At 38.2% G+C, this 21,293-nt stretch overlaps 1 protein-coding gene across 1 annotated transcript; it reads right to left on the bottom strand.

The window, feature by feature from the left end:
* Nucleotides 1-2,556: 2,556 nt before the first annotated feature.
* On the bottom strand, nt 2,557-19,655 carry LOC127455897 (U3 small nucleolar RNA-associated protein 4 homolog). Its single transcript, XM_051724071.1, has 17 exons — nt 19,552-19,655; nt 19,087-19,255; nt 18,793-18,981; nt 18,379-18,463; nt 18,202-18,291; nt 17,666-17,877; nt 12,898-13,069; nt 12,481-12,572; nt 12,292-12,388; nt 12,112-12,176; nt 10,512-10,634; nt 10,176-10,332; nt 9,519-9,625; nt 6,843-6,938; nt 6,552-6,737; nt 6,027-6,137; nt 2,557-2,815 (listed from the first exon to the last, which is right to left on the bottom strand). The coding sequence occupies exons 2-17, from the start codon at nt 19,243-19,245 to the stop codon at nt 2,699-2,701; spliced, it is 2,058 nt and encodes a 685-aa protein (XP_051580031.1). The 5' UTR covers nt 19,246-19,255; nt 19,552-19,655; the 3' UTR covers nt 2,557-2,698.
* Between the last annotated feature and the right edge of the window lie 1,638 nt (nt 19,656-21,293).

Below are 21,293 nucleotides of genomic sequence, written 5' to 3'. Positions count from 1 at the left end.
TGAACTCTTTGGCCTGAATGGCAAGTGTCATGTCTGGAGAAAACCAGGCACCGCTCATCACCTGGCCAATACCATCCCTACAATGAAGCATGGTGGTGGCAGCATCATGCTGTGGGGATGTTTTTCAGCGGCAGGAACTGGGAGACTAGTCAGGATCAAGGGGAAAGATGAATGCAGCAATGTACAGAGACATCCTTGATGAAAACCTGCTCCAGAGCGCTCTGGACCTCAGACTGGGGTGAAGGTTCATCTTCCAACAGGACAACGACCATAAGCACACAGCCAAGATAACAAAGGAGTGGCTACGGGACAACTCTGTGAATGTCCTTGAGTGGCCCAGCCAGAGCCCAGACTTTAACCCAATTGAACATCTCTGGAGAGATCTGAAAATGGCTGTGCACCGACGCTCCCCATCCAACTTGATGGAGCTTGAGAGGTCCTGCAAAGAAGAATGGGAGAAACTGCCCAAAAATGTATGCCAAGCTTGTAGCATCATACTCAAAAAGACTTGAGGCTGTAATTGGTGCCAAAGGTGCTTCAAAGTATTGAGCAAAGGCTGTGAATACTTATGTACATGTGTGTGGGGTGTTTTTTATTTATTTATTTTTTTTTTTAAATATATTTGCAAAGATTTCAAACAGACTTCTTTCACGTTGTCATTATGGGGTATTGTTTGTAGAATTCTGAGGAAAATAATGAATTTAATCAATTTTGGAATAAGGCTGTAACATAAAATGTGGAAAAAGTGAAGCGCTGTGAATACTTTCCGGATGCACTGTAACTCTGGGAAATGGGGGTTAATGACACTTTTTAGATGTAACATTGTTAACTAAACCAAAGAATTATCTTTCGTTATTTTCTCCCCTTCATGCCATCCCAGATGTGTATGACTTTCTTATATTCTGCAGAACACAAATATTTTTAGAAGAATATTTCAGCTCTGTAGGTCCATACAATGCAAGTGAATGGTGACCAAAACTTTGAAGCTCCAAAAACACAAATGTAATACATAAGACTCAAGTGGGTTAATCCATGTCTTCTGAAGCCATCCAATCGGTTTTGGGTGAGAACAGGCCAAAATGTAACTAATTTTTCACTGTATATCTTGCCTTTACAGTCTCTTGTCATGATCATAATTTCAAGCTCGATTACACTTCCTAGTGGTTGACGCACGCGCAGAGTGCTAGATGGCGTTAGGAAGCGTAATCAAGCGTGATATCATGAAAGCCAAGGAGACTGCTGTCAAGATGTATAGTGAAAAAGGAGTTACATTTTGGTCCGTTCTCACCCAAAACCAACTGGATCATGTCAGAAGACATTGATTAAACCACTGGAGTCTGATGGACAATGTTTATGCTGACTTTATCTCCATTTTGGAGCTTCAAAGGCCTGATCACCATTCACTTGTATTGTATAGATCTGCAGAGCTGAGATATTCTTCTAAAAATCTTTGTGTTCTGCAGAAGAAAGTAAGTCTTACACATCTGGAATGGCATGAAAGTGAGTGATGAGAGAATTTTCATTTTTTGGTGAACTATCCCTTTAAAGCTGAAGTATATAACTGCTTTAGTGTTAAAATACTCTCTTATATACCAGCTTAATATGCACAGACAACTATAAGTAAGCCATTGATAGGTTAATTTTCTTGAAAACTGCAAACACGATCTCTGTGGCGCTATAAAAATTCCTGTTTGTTTTGAGAGGACCGCTTAGACCTGCGGCCCCCAACAACGTTACTCAACCAATAGCATGAGTTTGGGTAGGGACTATTTCTTTGTTTGATCAGTGGCGGAAAAGGGGCATGTTCAGAAAGCTCTTTTTAAAACAGTTTATTTTTGCAATTCCATCCGGTGGCACTAGTGTCTCAGAAATTATATACTTCAGCTTTAACAACAAAATGACTACAATTGCTCTGTAAACTGTATTTTAAAATAATTGTTGGAAAAAGTAAAAATACTTTTATTCCATACAACAAAGAACGTTGTTCAACAAACAATGAACATTTCCTCATCAGTTTGGAAGAATAGTCTGGGTAAAAAAAAAAAAATCCTCATCATTTAGGTGTTTACCTAAACTACTGCCTGTAACCAAGTAACAGTTATACTCCAGATACTGTGCTGTCTATCACTGTGAAATGTTTGTTTCATACGGTGCTTCAATCAATAGGTTTACTAAGCCAATGACTCACTGTGCAGTCTTACTCTACCACTCTCTGATAAGCTTGAAGAGTTTGAAAGGTTTGACAAATCACAATATAACCCTCAATCTCAACTCAAATCCATTGAACCAAATCTATGGTCAAAACTGGTGCTGCAATATGACTGTCTTGTATTTCCAAATAAAATGAGTTGACAAAGATATTCACAGACTGTGTGTTGTTTTTCAAAGGTGTAATAGATTGATGATTTAGTTTTTGGTATTGTGCATTTCTAATGCAACCAAAAATGAACATTGTATTTTTTTATAAGGGTTCAAATAAATGATGAACAACTAAAGAGAGAACATACTTAATGACATCATAATACACCTTTCAGGAAATAATACCAACAAAGGTGATACAGTAAATATTTCTTTTTAATACTGTCTCAGCAGTTTTTACAAAGGATGGGGGAACAGAGCTCAACATAATTTGTAACCTAATTTAAGAAAACACACTTCCTCATACAGGCCACATTCATACAGTTGCGAAGGTTTGTCCTTATGTGGCAAATTTCTTCTGTTTGATGGGTGCAGGCAGTTGAGTGTTGATGTCTGTTAGAGGGCGCTCAACCACCACCAGAGACTGATTTGACATCAGTTCCACATACAGGATCTCCTAAGGAGAAACAGCAAACAATAGTCAATGCACCTTTTATCATTCAAAAGAAAATATTTGCATTTGCATTAATATTTGCGATTTAACGCATGAATTTAGTGCAATTAATTATTAAAAAAAAAAAAAAAAGCGTGTTAATATTTTTATGCAATTAATCAAGCTACCGTAAGAACGCATTTTCCTACCAGTGGAGCAATTCAACCTTGAAGTACAGAGTTTGTTTTTACGAGCTGCATGAGCAGGGGGAAAGTCAATGCACCTCAACAAACCTCACAAGACGCACAAACACACAATGACCACGTTTACATGCACTCAAGAAAGCAGTTTATTCCAGGGTTTTTGCAGTTAGCAGCGTTCTGAAACATGTAAACAAGAACGCCGATTTCCCTGCGCCGTTTAAGGGATTACAAGAAAGCGATTTAACACACCAAGGTTTCTCTCAGAGAACACGGCTTATGTGGCCATGTAAATGCATAAGCAGAGTTCTAACAGGTTTCTGAAGAGTGCGCATGTGCGTGAACAGACCGGATTACAAACGTCATAGGATGGAGCCCCACAACATGTCAACACAGTGGAAATAAATTCAACATTTCTGGGAGTACAGTGGGAAAAGCACATACACTTAACTATACCCATTTATACACACATTTAAAATATCAACAGTCCCACACGTTTGCGTACTGTATATCCGCTCTTACATTGGTGGAAATCCAAGAGTTTAAGGTAAGAGTGAAACCCCACTATTACACTGCAGGTCATGATAGAAAGTTAAGAAAACAAACACAGCAACAACTCTGTATTATCTGGAAATAAAGCGAAGCAACAGGGAATGAAAATAGTGAAGTCTTCCTCTGATATCATGTGTTATTTACACAAGCAGAGCAGGGAAATTACGTTGCTGTGGAGAAAGTTGCTTTCTGACCGAGCCGCATGTACAGTTGAAGTCAGAAGTTTACATACACCATAGCCAAATACATTTATACTCAGTTTTTCACAATTCCTGACAATTAATCATAGAAAACGTTCCCTGTCTTGGGTCAGTTAGGATCATTACTTTATTTTAAGAATGTGAAATGTCTGAATAATAGTAGAGAGAATTATTTATTTCAGATTTTATTTCTTTCATCACATTCCCAGTTGGTCAGAAGTTTACATACACTTTGTTAGTATTTGGTAGCATTGCCTTTAAATTGTTTAACTTGGGTCAAATGTTTTGGGTAGCCTTCCACAAGCTTCTCACAATACTTTTTTGGCCCATTCCTCCAGACAGAACTGCTGTAAATGAGTCAGGTTTGTAGGCCTCCTTGCTCGCACATGCTTTTTCAGTTCAGCCCACAAATTTTCTATCGAACTGAGGTCAGGGCTTTGTGATGGTCACTCCAATACCTTGACTTTGTTGTCCTTAAGCCATTTTGCCACAACTTTGGATGTATGCTTGGGATCATTGTCCATTTGGAAGACCCATTTGCGACCAAGCTTTAACTTCCTGGCTGATGTCTTGAGATGTTGCTTCAATATATCCACATAATTTTCCTTCCTCATGATGCCATCTATTTTGTGAAGTGCACCAGTCTCTCCTGCAGCAAAGCACCCCCACGACATGATGCTGCCACCCCCATGCTTCACGATTGGTATGGTGTTCTTTGGCTTGCAAGCCTCACCCTTTTTCCTCCAAACATAACGATGGTAATTATGGCCAAAGAGTTCGATTTCAGTTTCATCAGACCAGAGGACATTTCTCCAAAAAGTAAGATCTTTGTCCCCATCTGCACTGCAAACTGTAGTCTGGTTTTCTTATGGTGCTTTTGAGTAGTGGCTTCTTCCTTGCTGAGCAGCCTTTCAGGTTATGTCGATATAGGACTCGTTTTACTGTGGATATAGATACTTGTCTACCTGTTTCCTTCAGCATCTTCACAAGGTCTTTTGCTGTTGTTCTGGGATTGATTTGCACTTTTTGCACCAAACTACGTTCATCTCTAGGAGACAGAATGCATCTCCTTCCTGAGCAGTACGATGGCTGTTTATTCATGCGTACTACTGTTTGTATAGATGAACGTGGTACCTTCAGGCATTTGGAAATTGCTCTCAAGGATGAACCAGACTTGTGGAGGTCCACAAATTTTTTTCTGAGGTCTTGGCTGATTTCTTTTGATTCTCCCATGATGTCAAGCAAAGAGGCACTGAGTTTGAAGGTAGGCCTTAAAATACATGCACAGGTACACCTCCAATTCAGTACACCTCCTATCAGAAGCTAACTGGCTAACTGTCTAAAGGCTTGACATAATTTTCTGGAATTTTGCAGGCTGCTTAAAGGCACAGTTAACTTAGTGTTTGTAAACTTCTGACCCACTGGAATTGTGATATCGTCAGTTAAAAGTGAAACAATCTGTCTGTAAACAATTGTTGGAAAAATTACTCGTGTCATGCACAAAGTAGATGTCCTAAATGACTTGCCAAAACTATAGTTTGCTAATATTAAATCTGTGGAGTGGTTAAAAAATAAATTTTAATGACTTCAACCTAAGTGTATGTAATCTTCTGACTTCAACTGTATACGGGAGTAAAGAGCACACCACTTTAACTGTGCATGTAAACGTGAACACTACTTTCTCGCAATAAGCCGCTTTCTGGTGTCCATGTAAACGTAGTCATTGAGAGCTGTTCATCCAGGACACGTTCTTTACAGCTGTAAAAGCATAACAGAATGCAGGGATGTTGAGATGCATTTTAAAAGTTTTAACTACTTTTAACTTGACACAGCATCCTAAAAATGCAGCATTTATGATGCTGAAAACCAGCGAGATGCTTCAAAAGGGTCCATCTGACGCACATGTACACAGACCAACAATTAAATAGCACAGATGAAATGCAAGATGCTTTCTGCGAGAACAGGACAGATTAATGAACTCAATTGCAATGGATTTCTGTCGACTGTAGGCTTGTTCAATGAGATGGGAACAAAAACAATTTATTGACTTCTTTTGAGTCACTTTTTGTATTGTCTTATCAATGCTTTACTCTTCTGCCACAATAAATCAATTCAGTCATTATTTTTATTATATACAATTATTTAAATGTATAATTTATATTGAATCATCTTTTTGGGGGGCCTTTCAGCAAATACTGATATGTCTGGATTTCATGTAATTAATTTGATTTAATTTTTAATCGATTGACAGCCCTAATTCATATGTATGAAGGTCATGCACACCTTGAAGGTCTTGCAGACTTTGAAAGCATGCCTATGGGATTTCCTTTGTTCCTCTGGGAGGCTTTTCAGGGTCATCTGGTTGTAGAACTGAGTTTTCTCATCAGGAAGAGGCTAGAAAAGGCACACGTTTGTAAATACATAGAAAATGATCATAAAATCACTAGCTTTATAACTAACTCAATTATGCACAAAACACAGATTAATAACAGTTGCTTAAAGGATCAGTATAGATGGCCCAGTTAATTGTTCTAAACTATTTTTTGAGCATTTTTGAGAAAGAAAGAAAGAACAGACAATGTTTGGGGGCAAAAAAAACAAATCTTATTGCACACCACGCCCTCACCAGCTTCAATAAAACCGTAGTAATAAAAAAAAAAATTGTTACCTAGCAACTTTTTTTAGGATTTCTCTTAAACCCAACCGACTATAGCTCTGCATAAAATTGTTGAACATCATAATCATTCATTTTCAGATTCTCGATTTCCATCCCTACTAAATGGAGAGAGCATAGCACAGTTGTCTCACCAGGCTTTGGTCGATGATGCAGAGCATGTACATATCATGTAGGATGACGTGGGAAGGATTTTGGGGGTTAAACATGACATTGGTCACCGGTGTGTCTCTTTCCCACCAGATACGATGAAGCCCCTTCCTGTGCACCAATCTACTCCAATCTGTATACTGTTTCTGCTCTATAGAGTACTCAAACATCTGTGGTGAACGAAGATCACATGAGCCAAGGAAATAATTAAACCACACTTGTATTTCCAGTGTCTTTGTGAATTATTTATGAATAACTGATTACCCATTGATTACCTGTTGATCTGCATGTACCATGAACAGACAGTTTGTGGTTGGGTGTATTCCCATGGCGCTGACAGCTGAACTGTATATAGGAACTGTGCAATGAACCTGAAACATATGAGGTTAGGTCATTACTAGGGCTGGGGAAAAAACTGATTGTTACAAATCACGATTCTTGAGCCAAACGAATTTAAAATGGTCTCTCTGATGAAAAATAGATTTTTTTATTTAATAAAAAAAAAAAAAAAAATGTTTTTCTTAATGCTACAATGATTAATGGATAAATATAAGTAGCTTTATTTGTGCAGAGTTCCACACTAACAGGTTTTCTCTGAGAAGTTTAGTCTCTTTAATTCTCTACGTTTAGTCCTTTAATGCACCACTGTTACAGCCATCAAGTGCCGCTTGTTCACTGTTGGACCTCAAAATCCTCTGCTGTGATCAATGTTCTGTTATTATGCATAATCCAAAAGTTTATTTGAGATGATGTGGAGAGTATTTGTCTGAAGTCATTCTGCAGATTCTGTCTGACACTGCTTTAATAAATAGTTTATCTGTGGGGGCCTGGGTAGCTTAGCGAGCATTGACGCTGACTACCACCCCTGAAGTCACGAGTTCAAATCCATGGCCTGCTAAGTGACTCCAGCCAAGTCTATTAAGCAACCAAATTGGCCTGGTTGCTAGGGAGGGTAGAGTCACATGGGGTAACCTCCTCGTGGTCACGATTACTGGTTCTCGCTCTCAATGGGGCATGTGGTAAGTTGTGCGTGGATCGCAGAAAGTAGCATGAGCCTCCACATGCTGAGAGTCTCCGAGGTGTCATGCACACAGAGCCACGTGATACGATGCGCGGATTGACGACCTCAGAAGCTGAGGCAACTTAGACTTGTCCTCCACCATCCGGATTGAGGAGAGTAACCGCGCCACCATGAGGACCTACTAAGTAGTGGGAATTGGGCATTCCAAATTGGGATAAAAAAGGGGAGATCGATCGATCGTTTGAACGCACGCATGCACACATACATACACACATTTAGGTACAAAAGTCTTAGGCACATAAGATGTTTCACAAAAGCAACATAATGTGTCTTAAGATGGTTATTTATATCTTCAGTTTTAGTGTGTCAATAGGAAAGATAAATGTTAGACTCCCAAACATTACTTTTGCAAATAGAAAAGATTAGAATAGAAGAACAGGGAGCCGTGCAACAGATGTTATGGCTCCACAAAGCCCTCCACTGAACATCGTGTCAGCCTGAGATTACATAAAGAGACAGAAGCAATTGAGACAGCCTAAATAGACAGAAGAACTGTGGTGATTTCTCCAAGAAGCTTGGAACATCCTATCTGCCAACAACCAAGAAAAACTGTGTCCAGGTGTACCTAGGAGAATTGGTGCTGTTTTAAAGGCAAAGGTGGTCACACCTAAATATTGATTTAGCTTTTTTATGTTTACTGGATTTTGTATGACATTAAGTGATAAATGAAAACTATTTATGGCATTATTTTTGAAGACATCCTCCCTACTTATTTTTCATAAGTGCCTAAAACTTTTGCACAGTACTGAGTGTATATGTGTATATATATATATATATATATATATATATATATATATATAAAAATAAATAGTTTAGCTGTAAAAAGTTATAATCAAACTGTTGGATGGCGTAAACTACATGTTTAAGTATTTATAATCCAACAGCCAGGATATTAATGCAGTGGTGGGTTATTTCGTACATTTACCTGCCACTGTCGACAAGAAATGCTGCCAGACAAAAAGACGCATGCTTGAGGAAACACACCTGATTATATTTTGAAGAACAGACGAAAGAAATGCAGGCGATGCACGATCTGATTTGCATTTGCGCTTTGGCACCCACGTGTGCAGTGCGACTGTGTCTTGCAGAACGTGCAAATTTTGAGTTCTCAATTTTGTTTTCTCTGTCAGTCATCTGGGAGCAGTTTGTAAGAACAGTGTTGTCTAAGAGAATGCTGCACAGGATCTCAGACTATCTCAGGATGCATATGCAAATAACATGCATCAACATTCGGACTACAGGTGAATTGTCATGCGAGTCATAATTCAGTACAGCCCCAGAAATGGTTCTTGAACAAGTTTACTTTTTAGCTTCCATTTGTATGTTGCAAAATTATAATTATGGTAATAGCAATAATCTATGGTAATTTATGTTATATTTTATGTTCTAAAATAACAACATTAGTTTGATTAGATAAAATGATACATTGTATATTTTTATTTGCTGAATGCAAATGGACATAATGCAGACTTATACATGGGTTCCTTGGCACTAACTAGTCGCCCAGCTCAGACAACGCACCGACTGGTCGATTAGTAGTTTTAAATTGCTAGTTTTGCACATCCCTACATTTACCTGCAAATTATATATTACAGAGTGAAAACAATTGTCATTTCAGACACAACTGTTCTTCAATAGACATTTATTTCTGAGAAAAAGTCAATATTTTTATGACATTTTTAGATCAAAACATCAAATCCCAATACATATTGAATTGGCTAGGAAATATCGTGGTAAAATCGTATTGGGAGGTCTGTGGCAATTTCCGGCCCTAATCATTACTGTAAACTAGCATCCTCTGTCATTAATAAACACAGAGGGTACAACTTTATCAAGGAGTGTCGACCAACAATGGGGTAATAATACTCACTTTCCGTGTCTGAAGATTGTAGACATGAACTTCATGGTCACTGTTTGCAGAGGCAAACCACTTGCCATCTTCACTAGCTGCTAATAAGTGAATGGCCTGATGAGAACCTGGAGATGAAGAATACAGAGAAATGTTACATAACAAAACATTTGCAAAAGCCATTCATATTGTCATTCTGATACAGTTTATAACAATAGCATGATATGGGCGTGCTGAGTGACTCCAGTCAGGCTTCTTAAGCAACCAATTGGCCTGGTTGCTAGGGAGGGTAGAGTCATGTTGGGTTAACATCCTCGTGGTCGCTATACTGTGGTTCTCGTTCTCGGTGGGGTGTGTGGGGAGTTGTGCATGGATGCCGCGGAGAATAGCATGAAGCCTCCACACGCACTACATCTCTGCGGTAATGTGCTTAACAAGCCATGTGATAAGATGTGCAGATTGACGGTCTCAGACACGGAGGCAACTGAGATTTGTCCTCCGCCACCCGGATTGAGGCGAGTCACTACGCCACCACGAGGACTTAAAGCACATTGGGAATTGGGCATGCCAAATTGGGGAGAAAAGGGGAGAAAAAAAAAAACAAACAAAAAAACAATAACATGATTTCATAGCCATCTATTTAAAAAAAAATGTTTTACTTATCTATAGTCCTCTCACCTGACTTAGGCTTAAGGGTGCCCACAAACTTGCACCCTGATTGGCTGAGAGAGACCATGTGCACCAATGACAGTGTGGAGGCAGAAAACAAATGGGAGGAGTCTGAAGAGAAGTAAAGCTGATTGGCTGAGCTGAGGACCTTTGGGAGCTTGGATATCTACAAGAAAAAAAAAAAAAAAAAAGGAAAATGCTGGTTTAATATTTAATCCATTTTTAATTATTTTTTATCTGATGCCATTTCAAGAGACTCAATTCTTTACAGTGGATTCTTATGAATTTCTTTAGCACGATTTAAACCCAGGTAATGGACTGTCATGCAGCTCTATGGAAATTTACCTTGGTAATGCTGACATTGTTATTGTCACAGTTTAGTTTGTAAAGCCGTAAACTGCTTGCTGTGGAGTAAGCAATCCAATCTCCACACAGAGACACGGCACTGCAGCAAATGTGCTCCTCACCCTGCAGATAAACATCAAAGCTCAATCACTTCATTCATTTGAGCACTATGAATGTAACACAATTCTTACCGCATTCTACATAAAGTTAAAACTGATGACTAATCAATATGGTTAGTTGAGGAAATGATTATAATAAATGTAACACTTATATATTCATGTGAAATGCTCCCTCTTATTTTTGTGCTAGCTGATGCTCTTTGTAACATTCTCAAGTCATGTTGGGATAACATGGAAGGTTTTACATAAACTTGAGGAATCCATACTGCCATTAAAGCAAAAGTGAGAAATATTATTTTTGCATTTTTTTAATTCAAGTCTTCACTAAAATTGTTTTGCTGTTAATATAATTTGTAATGAAAAATGCTGACAGACTTTTGAACGGTATAGTTTCATATATATATTTCTTTATAGATTATTTATGATCGAGTAAACAATATAGGAAGAATAACGTGTAATCACTGTGGCCATTATTTTTGTTATTCCATTTGGTGTGTAATGAACTTGAAATCTGTGCACTGTTACAAGACACTTTCCTTAATATGTAAGTTAAAGGGATAGTTCACCAAAAAATGAAAATCCTCTCATCATTTACTCACCCTCATGCCATCCCAGATGTGTGTAACTTTCTTTCTTCTGATGAACAAAAACAAAGATTTTTAGAAGAATATCTCAGCTCTGTATGGTCATACAATGCAAGTGAAAGGTGGCCAGAACTTTGAAGGTCCAAAAAGCACATAAAGGCAGCATAAATTAATCCATAAGACTCCATTGGTTAAATCCATGTCTTCAGAAGTGATATGATAGGTATGAGTGAGAAACAGATCAATATTTAAGTCTCTTTTGACTATAAATTCTCCTCCACGCCTAGAAGGTGGCGATATGCACGAAGAATTAGAATCGCCAAAAACAAAAAAAGAGGAATGTGAAAGAGAATGTGGAGATTTATAGTAAGAAATGACTTAAATATTGATCTGTTTCTCAACCACACCTATCAAATCACTTCTGGAGGCATGGATTTAAACTCTGGAGTCTTGTGGATTACTTTTATGCTCCTTTCTGTGCTTTTGGACCTTCAAAGTTTTGGTCACCATTCACTTGCATTGTATGGACCTACAGAGCTGAGATATTCTTCTACAAATCTTTGTTTGTGTTCAGCAGAAGACAGAAAGTCATACACATCTGGGATGGCATGAGGGTGAGTAAATGCTGCATATTTCCTCAAGATTCATCACAGCTTTTTTCCATAGTGAAAATCAATGGACATTCAAATGAACAGCTCAAACGTTGTCCATTACCGTTGGTACTGATCTAAGAAATGTCTAGCTGTCTTGTCACATGTTTTTTTGAGTCTGCCCTCTGTGCAGAATTGTTTCCTGTCTGCACAGAGGCAACATGAGAAGTGTGTGTCCACACAATGTTGTTCCTGTCACGTTTTGATGCAAAATATGACAAATCAATATTCAAAGCAAGCACAGTACCTTCACTTTCAAATGAAGCAGTTTCTCTGGCTTTCTTTTTATAGATAAACTCATTCCAGGTATGTCTGAAAACAAAAGACCAATAGATAACATTTTAAGTAATAAGACATTTCATGTCCAAGTAATCGCTAGAAACTATGCATCATATATCAAGGATCACTCGGAGTTTAACATTTTCACCTATTCCTTCACTTTCCCCGAGTCTCCACAGCTCTAGATAACTTGGGTACTGGAAAAGCATCAGGCCTGCCTTCCTTGCACAGGACACCAGATTCCTCTGTAATGACACAAAGTAGAGCAAACCACTAATGAAGAATCCATTACAGACATGTCATCTACATGACAGTCGCAAATCCCACAAATACTCACATGTGGAAAGTGAATCTTCCTCAGAGCTGAGGCTGAGGACCTCACTTCAATCTTGTCTAACAGAGGTCTCACAACCAGCTGTGTGTCCATGCCTGAGACAGGATCAGTGCAATCCATTTTTAATTAAAAATACTTTGGTCATACAGTAACCTGTCTACAGAAAGCAGCTCTATTAAAATCTTATAAGACAGGGCTTTTCAATCTTTGGAGATCCCCCAAAATAAAAAAAGAAAACTTTTAATAAAAACAATAAAACATGAATCATTATTACCTTCTAAAATGTTAAAACACATAGATCATTAAATGTACCACATTTAGAAATACATTTTAAAATATCTAGAATTATATATCGGCCCTCAAAATCCAAAAAAGTTTTAAAAACCCAGGCTCAAGTTTTAAAAAAATAAATAAAAGTACCTCCTGACACAACAGCAGTTGTGATCTCCGCCACAGCTCTGACATCATGCGTGTGGTTCTTAAATGTTCTGGTTCTCACCCATTCTTTGTCATCCTTATCTAAAACCACAGAGATAAACTGGAATTGCACCACACATCCCTCTGATGTACCAGCGACAAGGCTGTCCTCATCCTGTCATTCAAGAGGGCACAGTTAGACAATCAAGGAGAACAGTTCCTTCCTGTATTCTACAAATATGTCATGTAATATATGCAGGAAAATTAGAAAAACTAGTAATTAGAGATAGACCAATATATCGATTTCACTGATTAATCTGTGCTGATAGTTGCTTTTTATTCCTCATTATTTTATTCCTCAACAACAAACCTCATCTGGTGAAATGATATATACAAAATTCTTCATCTGGTAAATTTATAGGCTATAAAAAGCTTAATTTGTTAAATACTTGCATATGGAGCATTGTAACAGAGCCAAGTCTCTTATAACTGTTTTAATAAAATGCCCCGGTGTATTTCAGGCTTGTTTAGAGGTAAAAGTCCCACATTATGCACCAAATCTTAATTTTTCTGGTTATTATTAAAATTTGCCTTGCAAAATTAACTTAATAAATCAGCTATCAGCCTTTTCCACCACCTTAGTAATCGGTATCTGCAAAATCCACTATCGGTCGACCTTTAGTAGTAATTTCACAGTAGGGCTGGGCACTATTCACACTCCTTCAATATTTCTATCAAACTTATGAACGATTCATGATTCAAATAACATGTTCTTTATTAGAATGCAAGGCAACCTGGTTAGAGAAATCCAAGTTATTTTCATTACAGGAAACAAAGGTGCAAAAATTTTTTTTTTACAAATGCACCACAGGGGGAAGTTGTCAACAGAGCGTAAATGTCAAATTAATTAATCTAATAAACTCAGATGTTCAGAAATAATAAGTAAATTACAAAGTAATTCTTAGTCAGTGTGGGTATTAATTTTATCTAAATCAAGTCTATCTAGAAAGTTATCTAGAAATCTATAAATTATCAAGAAAATGAGTAGAAAGTACTCATTGTACAACCCCAATTCCAAAAAGTTGGAACAGTATGAAAAATGCTAATAAAAGCAAAAAGGAGTTATTTGTAAATTATATTCACCCTTTGCTATATTGAAAGCACTACAACTGCACATTACATGATGTATTTCCTTGTGAATTTCATAGTTTTTTGTTTTTTTTAAATGTACAATCAATCAGATGATTGCAACACACTCAATGTTGGGACAGTCAAGTGTTTACCACTGTGAAACATCACCATTTCTTCTAATAACACTTAAGCATTTAGGCACTGAAGACACAAGTTTAAGTTTAAAAAATGGAATTTTCCCCCAATCATCCATTATATGTCTTTTGCTACACAATTGTATGGGGTCTTCATTGTCGCATTGTGTGGCGCATTATGAAGCGCACATTCTCAATTGGAGATGGTCAGGACTGCAGGCAGACCAATCTAGCACCCTCACTCTCTGCTTATTCGGCCAGTATGTGGTTTGAAGTTGTCCTGCTGAAAATGCCGGGATGTCCCTGGAAAAGATGGTGCTGGATGGCAGTACAAGCTGCTCCAAAATATGTTCATACGGTTATCTGTCTGCATTCATGGTGTTCACACAGATGTGCAAGTTACCCATGCCATGGGCACTGACACACCCCTGGCCCATACAGACACTGGCTTTTGGACCTGACGCTATTAACAGCTCGGATGGTCCTTTTCCTCTTTGGCCCGGAGAACAAGACGGCTGTGTTTTTCAAAAACTTTTTGAAATGTGGACTCTTTGGACCAAAAAGCACAGTTCCACTGTTCTACTTTCCATCTAAGATGAGACTGAGCCCAGAGAAGTCGGCAGTGCTTCTGGACAGTGTTGATGTAGGGCTTCTGCTTTGCATAATAAAGTCTTAACTTGCATCTGTGGATGCAGCGGCGAGTGGTGTTGACTAACAGAGGTTTACTAAAGTTATCCATTACAGATGAATGACGTTTTTTTAAGACAGTGACATCTGAGGGATCAGTGATCACGTGAATTCAGAAGTGGTTTTCGTCTTGCCCTTTACACACTTTTGAGATTTGACCAGATTCCTTGAATCTTTTAATATTGTGCACTGTAGAGGGTGAAATGCCCAAAATCCTTCCAATTTGTCTTTGGGGAACATTGTTCTCAAAGTGCTGGATTACTTGCTGAAGCATCTGTTGGCAAATTGAAAAGTCTCGAACGATCCTTGCTCTTGAAGGCCTAGGCTGTTTTTGGAGGCTCCTTATATACTATGACACGATTGACTCACCTGTTTAACATCTCCTGTTTCACAATGCCTTGTTATTTTAACCCATCAAATTGTTATTAGTCTTAAATTGCCCGTCTCAACTTTTTTGGAGCGTGTTGCAATCATCCGATTTGAAACTACTGTACATAAAAATAAAGAAAACGAAATTCACAAGATAAAACATCACATAATGTTTAGTTGTAGTGTTTTCAACTTAGCAAAGGGTGAATATAATTTACAAATCACTACTTTTTGTTTTTATTAGCATTTTTCATACTGTCCCAACTTTCAATTAGGGTTGTATATCAAACAATGTGTGTGTATATTCATAAACCCCTGCAGACAGAGGTGTGCCCTCTAGCGGTTCACGCTGAACACTGCAGCAAAATGAAATAATTTACTATTACAATTCAACCAGCAAACTTTGTCAAAATGATCGCTTGCCAAATGTTGGCTATAGATGCAGTACACTAGAAACACATCACAGAACAAAAGCAATAATTCGCTATCTATCTGAATCATCATGGAAAAAGGAGCGGCAGATATTTAATTCTGCCATATACACCGATCAGCCACAACATTAAAACCACCTGCCTAATATTGTGTAGGTCCCCCTTGTGCCGCCAAAACAGCTCTGGTCCAGCACATCCCATAGATGCTCATTCGGATTGAGATCTGGGGAATTTGGAGGCCAAGTCAACACCTTGAACTCTTTGTCATGTTCCTCAAACCACTCTTGAACAATTTTTGCAGTGTGGCAGGGCGCATTATCCTGCTGAAAGAGGCCACTGCCATCAGGGAATACCGTTGCCATGAAGGGGTGTACGTGGTCTGCACCAATCTTTAGGTAGGTAGTAAGTGTCAAAGTAACATCCACATGAATGCCAGGACCCAAGGTTTCCCAGCAGAACATTGCCCAGAGGCATCACACTGCCTCCGCCGGCCTGCTTTCTTCCCATAGTGCATCGTGCTGCCATCTTTTCCCAGGTAAACACGCACCCGGCCGTCCACATGATCTAAAAGAAAACGTGATTCATCAGACCAGGCCACCTTCTTCCATTGCTCCATGATCCAGTTCTGACACTCACGTGCCCATTGCAGGCACTTTCGGTGGTGGACATGAGTCAGCATGGGAACTCTGACCGGTCTGTAGCTGCGCAGCCCTATACGCAGCAAGCTGCGATGCACTGTGTGTTCTGACACCTTTCTATCATGGCCAGCATTACGTTTTCCAGCAATTTGTGCAACAGTAGCTCTACTGTGGGATCGGACCAGACGGGCTAGCCTTCGCTCCCCATGCGCATCAGTGAGCCTTGGGCGCCCATGACCCTGTTGCCGGTTCACCGGTTGTGCTTCCTTGGACCACTTTTCGTAAGTACTAACCACTGCATACCGGGAACACCCCGCAAGACCTGCCGTTTTGGAGATGCTCTGACCCAGTCGTCTAGCCATCACAATTTGGCCCTTGTCAAAGTCGCTCAGATCCTTACGCTTGCCCATTTTCCCTGCTTCCATTACATGAAATTCAAGAACTGACTGTTCACTTGCTGCCTAATATATCCCACCCCTTGACAGGTGCCACTGTAATGAGATAATCAATGTTATTCACTTATTCAGGAGACCGTTCATCAACATTATATAACATACAGTTACGGTTGTGGTGATGAGGGCGTGGTCGTGTGTCTGTCCGTGGGAGAGAGGGAGTGGTGTGGCTCGTCAAGCTGGTTGACATAATTTCTAACAGCTGTTTCTCATTACAGTGACAGTGGAGTGATGCTTTAAAACAGCCAAACTCCAGAGGAAGGCAGAGAGAACGACACGAGAGCGCAGTGACTGGCATGCCCCACTGTGTGTTATATGATCATTATTATTGTTGTGAAGCTGAAGTTTTCGAAAAACTATTTGAGACTTTTTGTTGCTTTGAACTGAGGAATAAGACAGCCCTGAGAAGGCAGCACTCAAACGAACTTAAAAGAGAGAATAAAAGCTACCTGAAGCGTGTCACTGCTCAACGTCTCCTCTTTTCATACCCAAACCCGTAGATCGTTTACAATGGTCTTAAGCCGGTGTATACATGCATGATGGATGAAGCTGAGCTACAATCACACTGTGTACAATCGTACTGGGAATATTACCACTGTCTTTTATGTCAGTCTCCGTGTTGTTAACCTGTCACGTTAATTTTGAGCGCGCCACACACGTGCAGCTGATCAGATTGGGAGCGGCATTAAGACAAGCACTATGAATTATTTTTCTTTTCCTTATTCAGCCTTTGGTGGATTTACAACGTAACTTTAGCATTTGCAATATTTTTTGCAAAATCTCGATTTTTCGATTTAAAAAAAAAATTAAAAATACAAAATCTGGTCAAAAAGCAAATTCAAATTAATCGGAAAAACCGCCCAGCCTTATATCACATGTCGAAAAAAAAAATGCATAATGCCATAAACACATCTGCACACAAATCTCACCTGAGAGACTGATAATGCCAGCACGTCACATTTAGTGACATTGTGGCTTTTGATCAGTGTACCAGTGTGATCATCCCACATTTTGACCATTCCCACAGAGTCTCCACTGATGATGGTCCCATCTGAGAGGTAGACCACACTCCACACCACACATTCCTTACTTCGGGACGTCCCCACCCCTCTGTCCACCAGAATCCTGTGTATAGAGTGCCCTAAAAGAAAATATATATATATATATTTTTTTTTATTTTTTTTTTATTAGATCTGATCAGTGGTTCCCAACCCTGTTCCTGGAGGCCCCACAACAATTTTGTATATCTCCCTTTTCTGACACTCCCAATTCAGGTCTTTGAGTCTCCACAAACGAGCTGATGAGTTGAATCAGGTGTGTTTGATTAGGGAGATATACAAAATGTGTAGTGTTGGGGGTCCTCCAGGAAAAGGGTTTGGAACCACTGTATTAGATCATCTACCAGCTGTACCCACTCTTCATGACTGACTGTCATGATATATTCTGAAAGACACATTTAGTTTACCTGTCTCTACATTAAAAACCTGGATCATATCCATCATTCCAGCAGCTATTTTGGAGCCCGACGGGTGCCAGGACAGAGAGATGATGCGGCCTGTGAAATAGGGAAAGAGGTGGTCAGACAAGCATTTCATGATAAACATCTTAAAGTTTTAAACATGAACAAAAAAAAAAAACTCACCTTTCTGTCTGTCCAAATTTCTCTCAAACTGTATCTTGTCTTCATTCACCTCGAACAGTTTCACGGTTCCATCTTCACAACCAACCTACAAAATATTATATAAGACACACAAAGATAATATTTCAAATATCTGACCATATAAAAAAAAAAAAAAAAAACTCTTCAAAAAACACATAGTACTAGTGATAAGAGCAAAACATTCATAATTTGTTAATTAATAACTTAATAATCACATATCATTATTATATGTATACATAAGTCATTGAAAAATTCATACTGGTCAAACAATAAACAGCTGCACAAAGCACAATATTTCAGCTGACAGTAAGCTATGCATTAACCTTACAGTTATTATGACTGGTCAATATTAATGTATAGTATTAATGTGTGCTCTCTTAGGGAAACCAGACCTACCGCTAAGTGTGTTCCTTGTTGGTTGCCTGTGATGACCCAGACTGGCCCTCCATATGCATCTACAGTGTATCTGGCTTTCTGATTTGTCAAATCATATTCAGTAATTTCACCATTCAATCCTGCACTGAACAAACGCTCCCCAACCCAAGACAGAGCCTCTAGTCCACACTGCTCTCTTCCAGGGATGATCTGTGGACACAGAAAAGACATCAGCATCCTTGCAAATTCTTGAATGAACAGATCTCTGGTAGCTTGAGGCACAAGGGCCCATTTTAAACAGCCATGACTGCTTACCTTTTCTTGAAAAAAGTTGTCTGAACAGTGAAAGATCTCCACAGATCCGTCCATCCTCGCCACTGCCATCCTTTCGTTTTGTGGGTGGAAGGCTAAAGCTCTGATTCCGGTGGGCATGTAATCAAAGAACCGAACCCGATGAACTTTAAACTCCCCCATCGCAGAAAATCTGAGGATAACATAGAAAATAAGAGAATTAACTTTTGATTAAGAATACTTGGATCAGAGTGTGTGATCTGTGCCAATACAAAGACAATATACTACATGACGTGACAAACTGTCTCTATAACCACAAACGACAAATAAAACGTGATTATTTAAATAACTCAACTAAAAATGACCAGAATTACATGTTCTGGCTGAAGTTGCATTTCTAAAGTAAGCAAGCTAACTACTTATTTCGCTATCACATTCCTAATGCCGTGTTCCCGAACAAAGGTTTTGAATAGCAATTTAGTCTCTTACCTTCTTATCCCCTTTTCGTATGTTTAATTCCCTTTGAGTTGTTTCTGCCACTTAAAAGTGGTGCACACGTTGAGCTGCAGGATGCACCACGTTGGTTACATTTGACCCGGAAACGAAATCTCAGCTGTCTACATATTTAAAACAGTTGACACAATGAAAACAAATATGCTGGTTTTGTATTTGTTATTTAGACATGCAACCGTTAAAGATGTTGTTTTATTAAGATACAATATTATTGCAATTAGATATTGCACTTAGTTTAAGAAACAAAATAGAAAGACTGAAGCTTTATGTTCCTCTGTGTCGACATATTTTATAATTTTAGTGCAGTCTCATTTAGCGCTTCACGCATGACCCCATCCCATCCTAAATATTACTTTTTAATAGTAATATCTTTTTTGTTGTTGTTCTGTTTATCACTTGGTGTGTTCTTCGTGTTATTTGTGTCTTACAATGTACTGTTCCCTGTCTTGTAATGTAAATTTACAATATAAATAAAATATTGCACAACCTCACATAAACTGTTTCTCTCTGGCTCATTCTCTTTTTTTATTGTTTTTGCTTGTTATATATATATATATATATATATATATATATATATATATATATATATATATATATATATATATGTGTGTGTGTGTGTGTGTGTGTGTGTGTGTGTGTGTGTGTGTGTGTGTCTGTGTGTGCAGGGTTGGGAGGGTTACTTTTGAATGTATTCCACTTCAGATTACAGAATACATGCTGTAAAATGTAATTTGTAACATATTCTGTTAGATTACTCAAGGTCAGTAACGTATTCTAAATACTTTGGATTACTTCTTTTCACTTGTTTTGACTATAAAAACTCTGCCAGTACAGTAAGACAAATACACATGTTAAAAATACATTCTCTGAAAAACCTAAATATCTTCTGCAGTGTTGTTTCTAAAACAAGATAAATCTAACTGATCTTGTTTTAAGGATTTTTAGATATTTTTACAGGAAAACAATACAAAAATTATTATCAAGAATATAATTTTTGCCCTAATATCAAAGGTCTTACTAGAAAAAAAGAAATTATGATCCAACGTGAATTTTCTTGATAAAAAATATGACAGTGTCTGGTAACATGTTCATGTAAAATGGCTAGAAATAGCATTTTAGCTTAGCGTAAACTGACAATTTACACAAGGTTTATTTCTATTTCCTCTGCTCCAAACTTACTTTTAACTTACTTCTCTGTCTGCTTGTATGAATGTAGCACAATGTGAATTTTAGCACCAGGAGTGGCATAAAGTCATCCAACAGCAATGTGAAAGACTGGTATAGAGCATGCCAAGACACATGAAAGCTGTGATTGAAAATCAGGGTTATTCCACCAAATATTGATTTCTGAACTCTTCCTAAGTTAAAACATTAGTGTTGTGTTGTTTAAAAATGAATATGAAGTTGTTTTCTTTGCATTATTCGAGATCTGAAAACACTGCATCTTTTTTCTTATTTTGACCAGTTGTCATTTTCTGCAAATAAATGCTCTAAATGACAATATTTTTATTTGGAATTTGGGAGAAATGTTGTCAGTACTTTATAGAATAAAACAAAAATATTCATTTTACTCAAACAAATACCTATAAATAGTAAATCCAGAGAAACTGATAATTTTGCAGTGGTCTCTTAACTTTTTCCAGAGCTGTGTATATATATATAACATTGCACATACAGACCTGATAATGGACAGCAGCCATATTTACACTGAAGATGGA

This window comes from Myxocyprinus asiaticus, chromosome 18, assembly GCF_019703515.2.
Source record: "Myxocyprinus asiaticus isolate MX2 ecotype Aquarium Trade chromosome 18, UBuf_Myxa_2, whole genome shotgun sequence".
Classification (NCBI taxonomy): domain Eukaryota; kingdom Metazoa; phylum Chordata; class Actinopteri; order Cypriniformes; family Catostomidae; genus Myxocyprinus; species Myxocyprinus asiaticus.
This window is presented reverse-complemented; position numbering and strand designations above follow the sequence as displayed.

Coding starts and splice junctions, on each gene's coding strand:
- LOC127455897 (XM_051724071.1), bottom strand. CDS start 19,245: ATGGGGGAGTTTAAAGTTCATCGGGTTCGGTTCTTTGATTACATGCCC. Junction 12,389..12,480: donor GGAAGATTCACTTTCCACAT/GTGAGTATTTGT, acceptor GTGTCATTACAG/AGGAATCTGGTGTCCTGTGC. Junction 10,635..12,111: donor TGCTTCATTTGAAAGTGAAG/GTACTGTGCTTG, acceptor GTTTATCTGCAG/GGTGAGGAGCACATTTGCTG.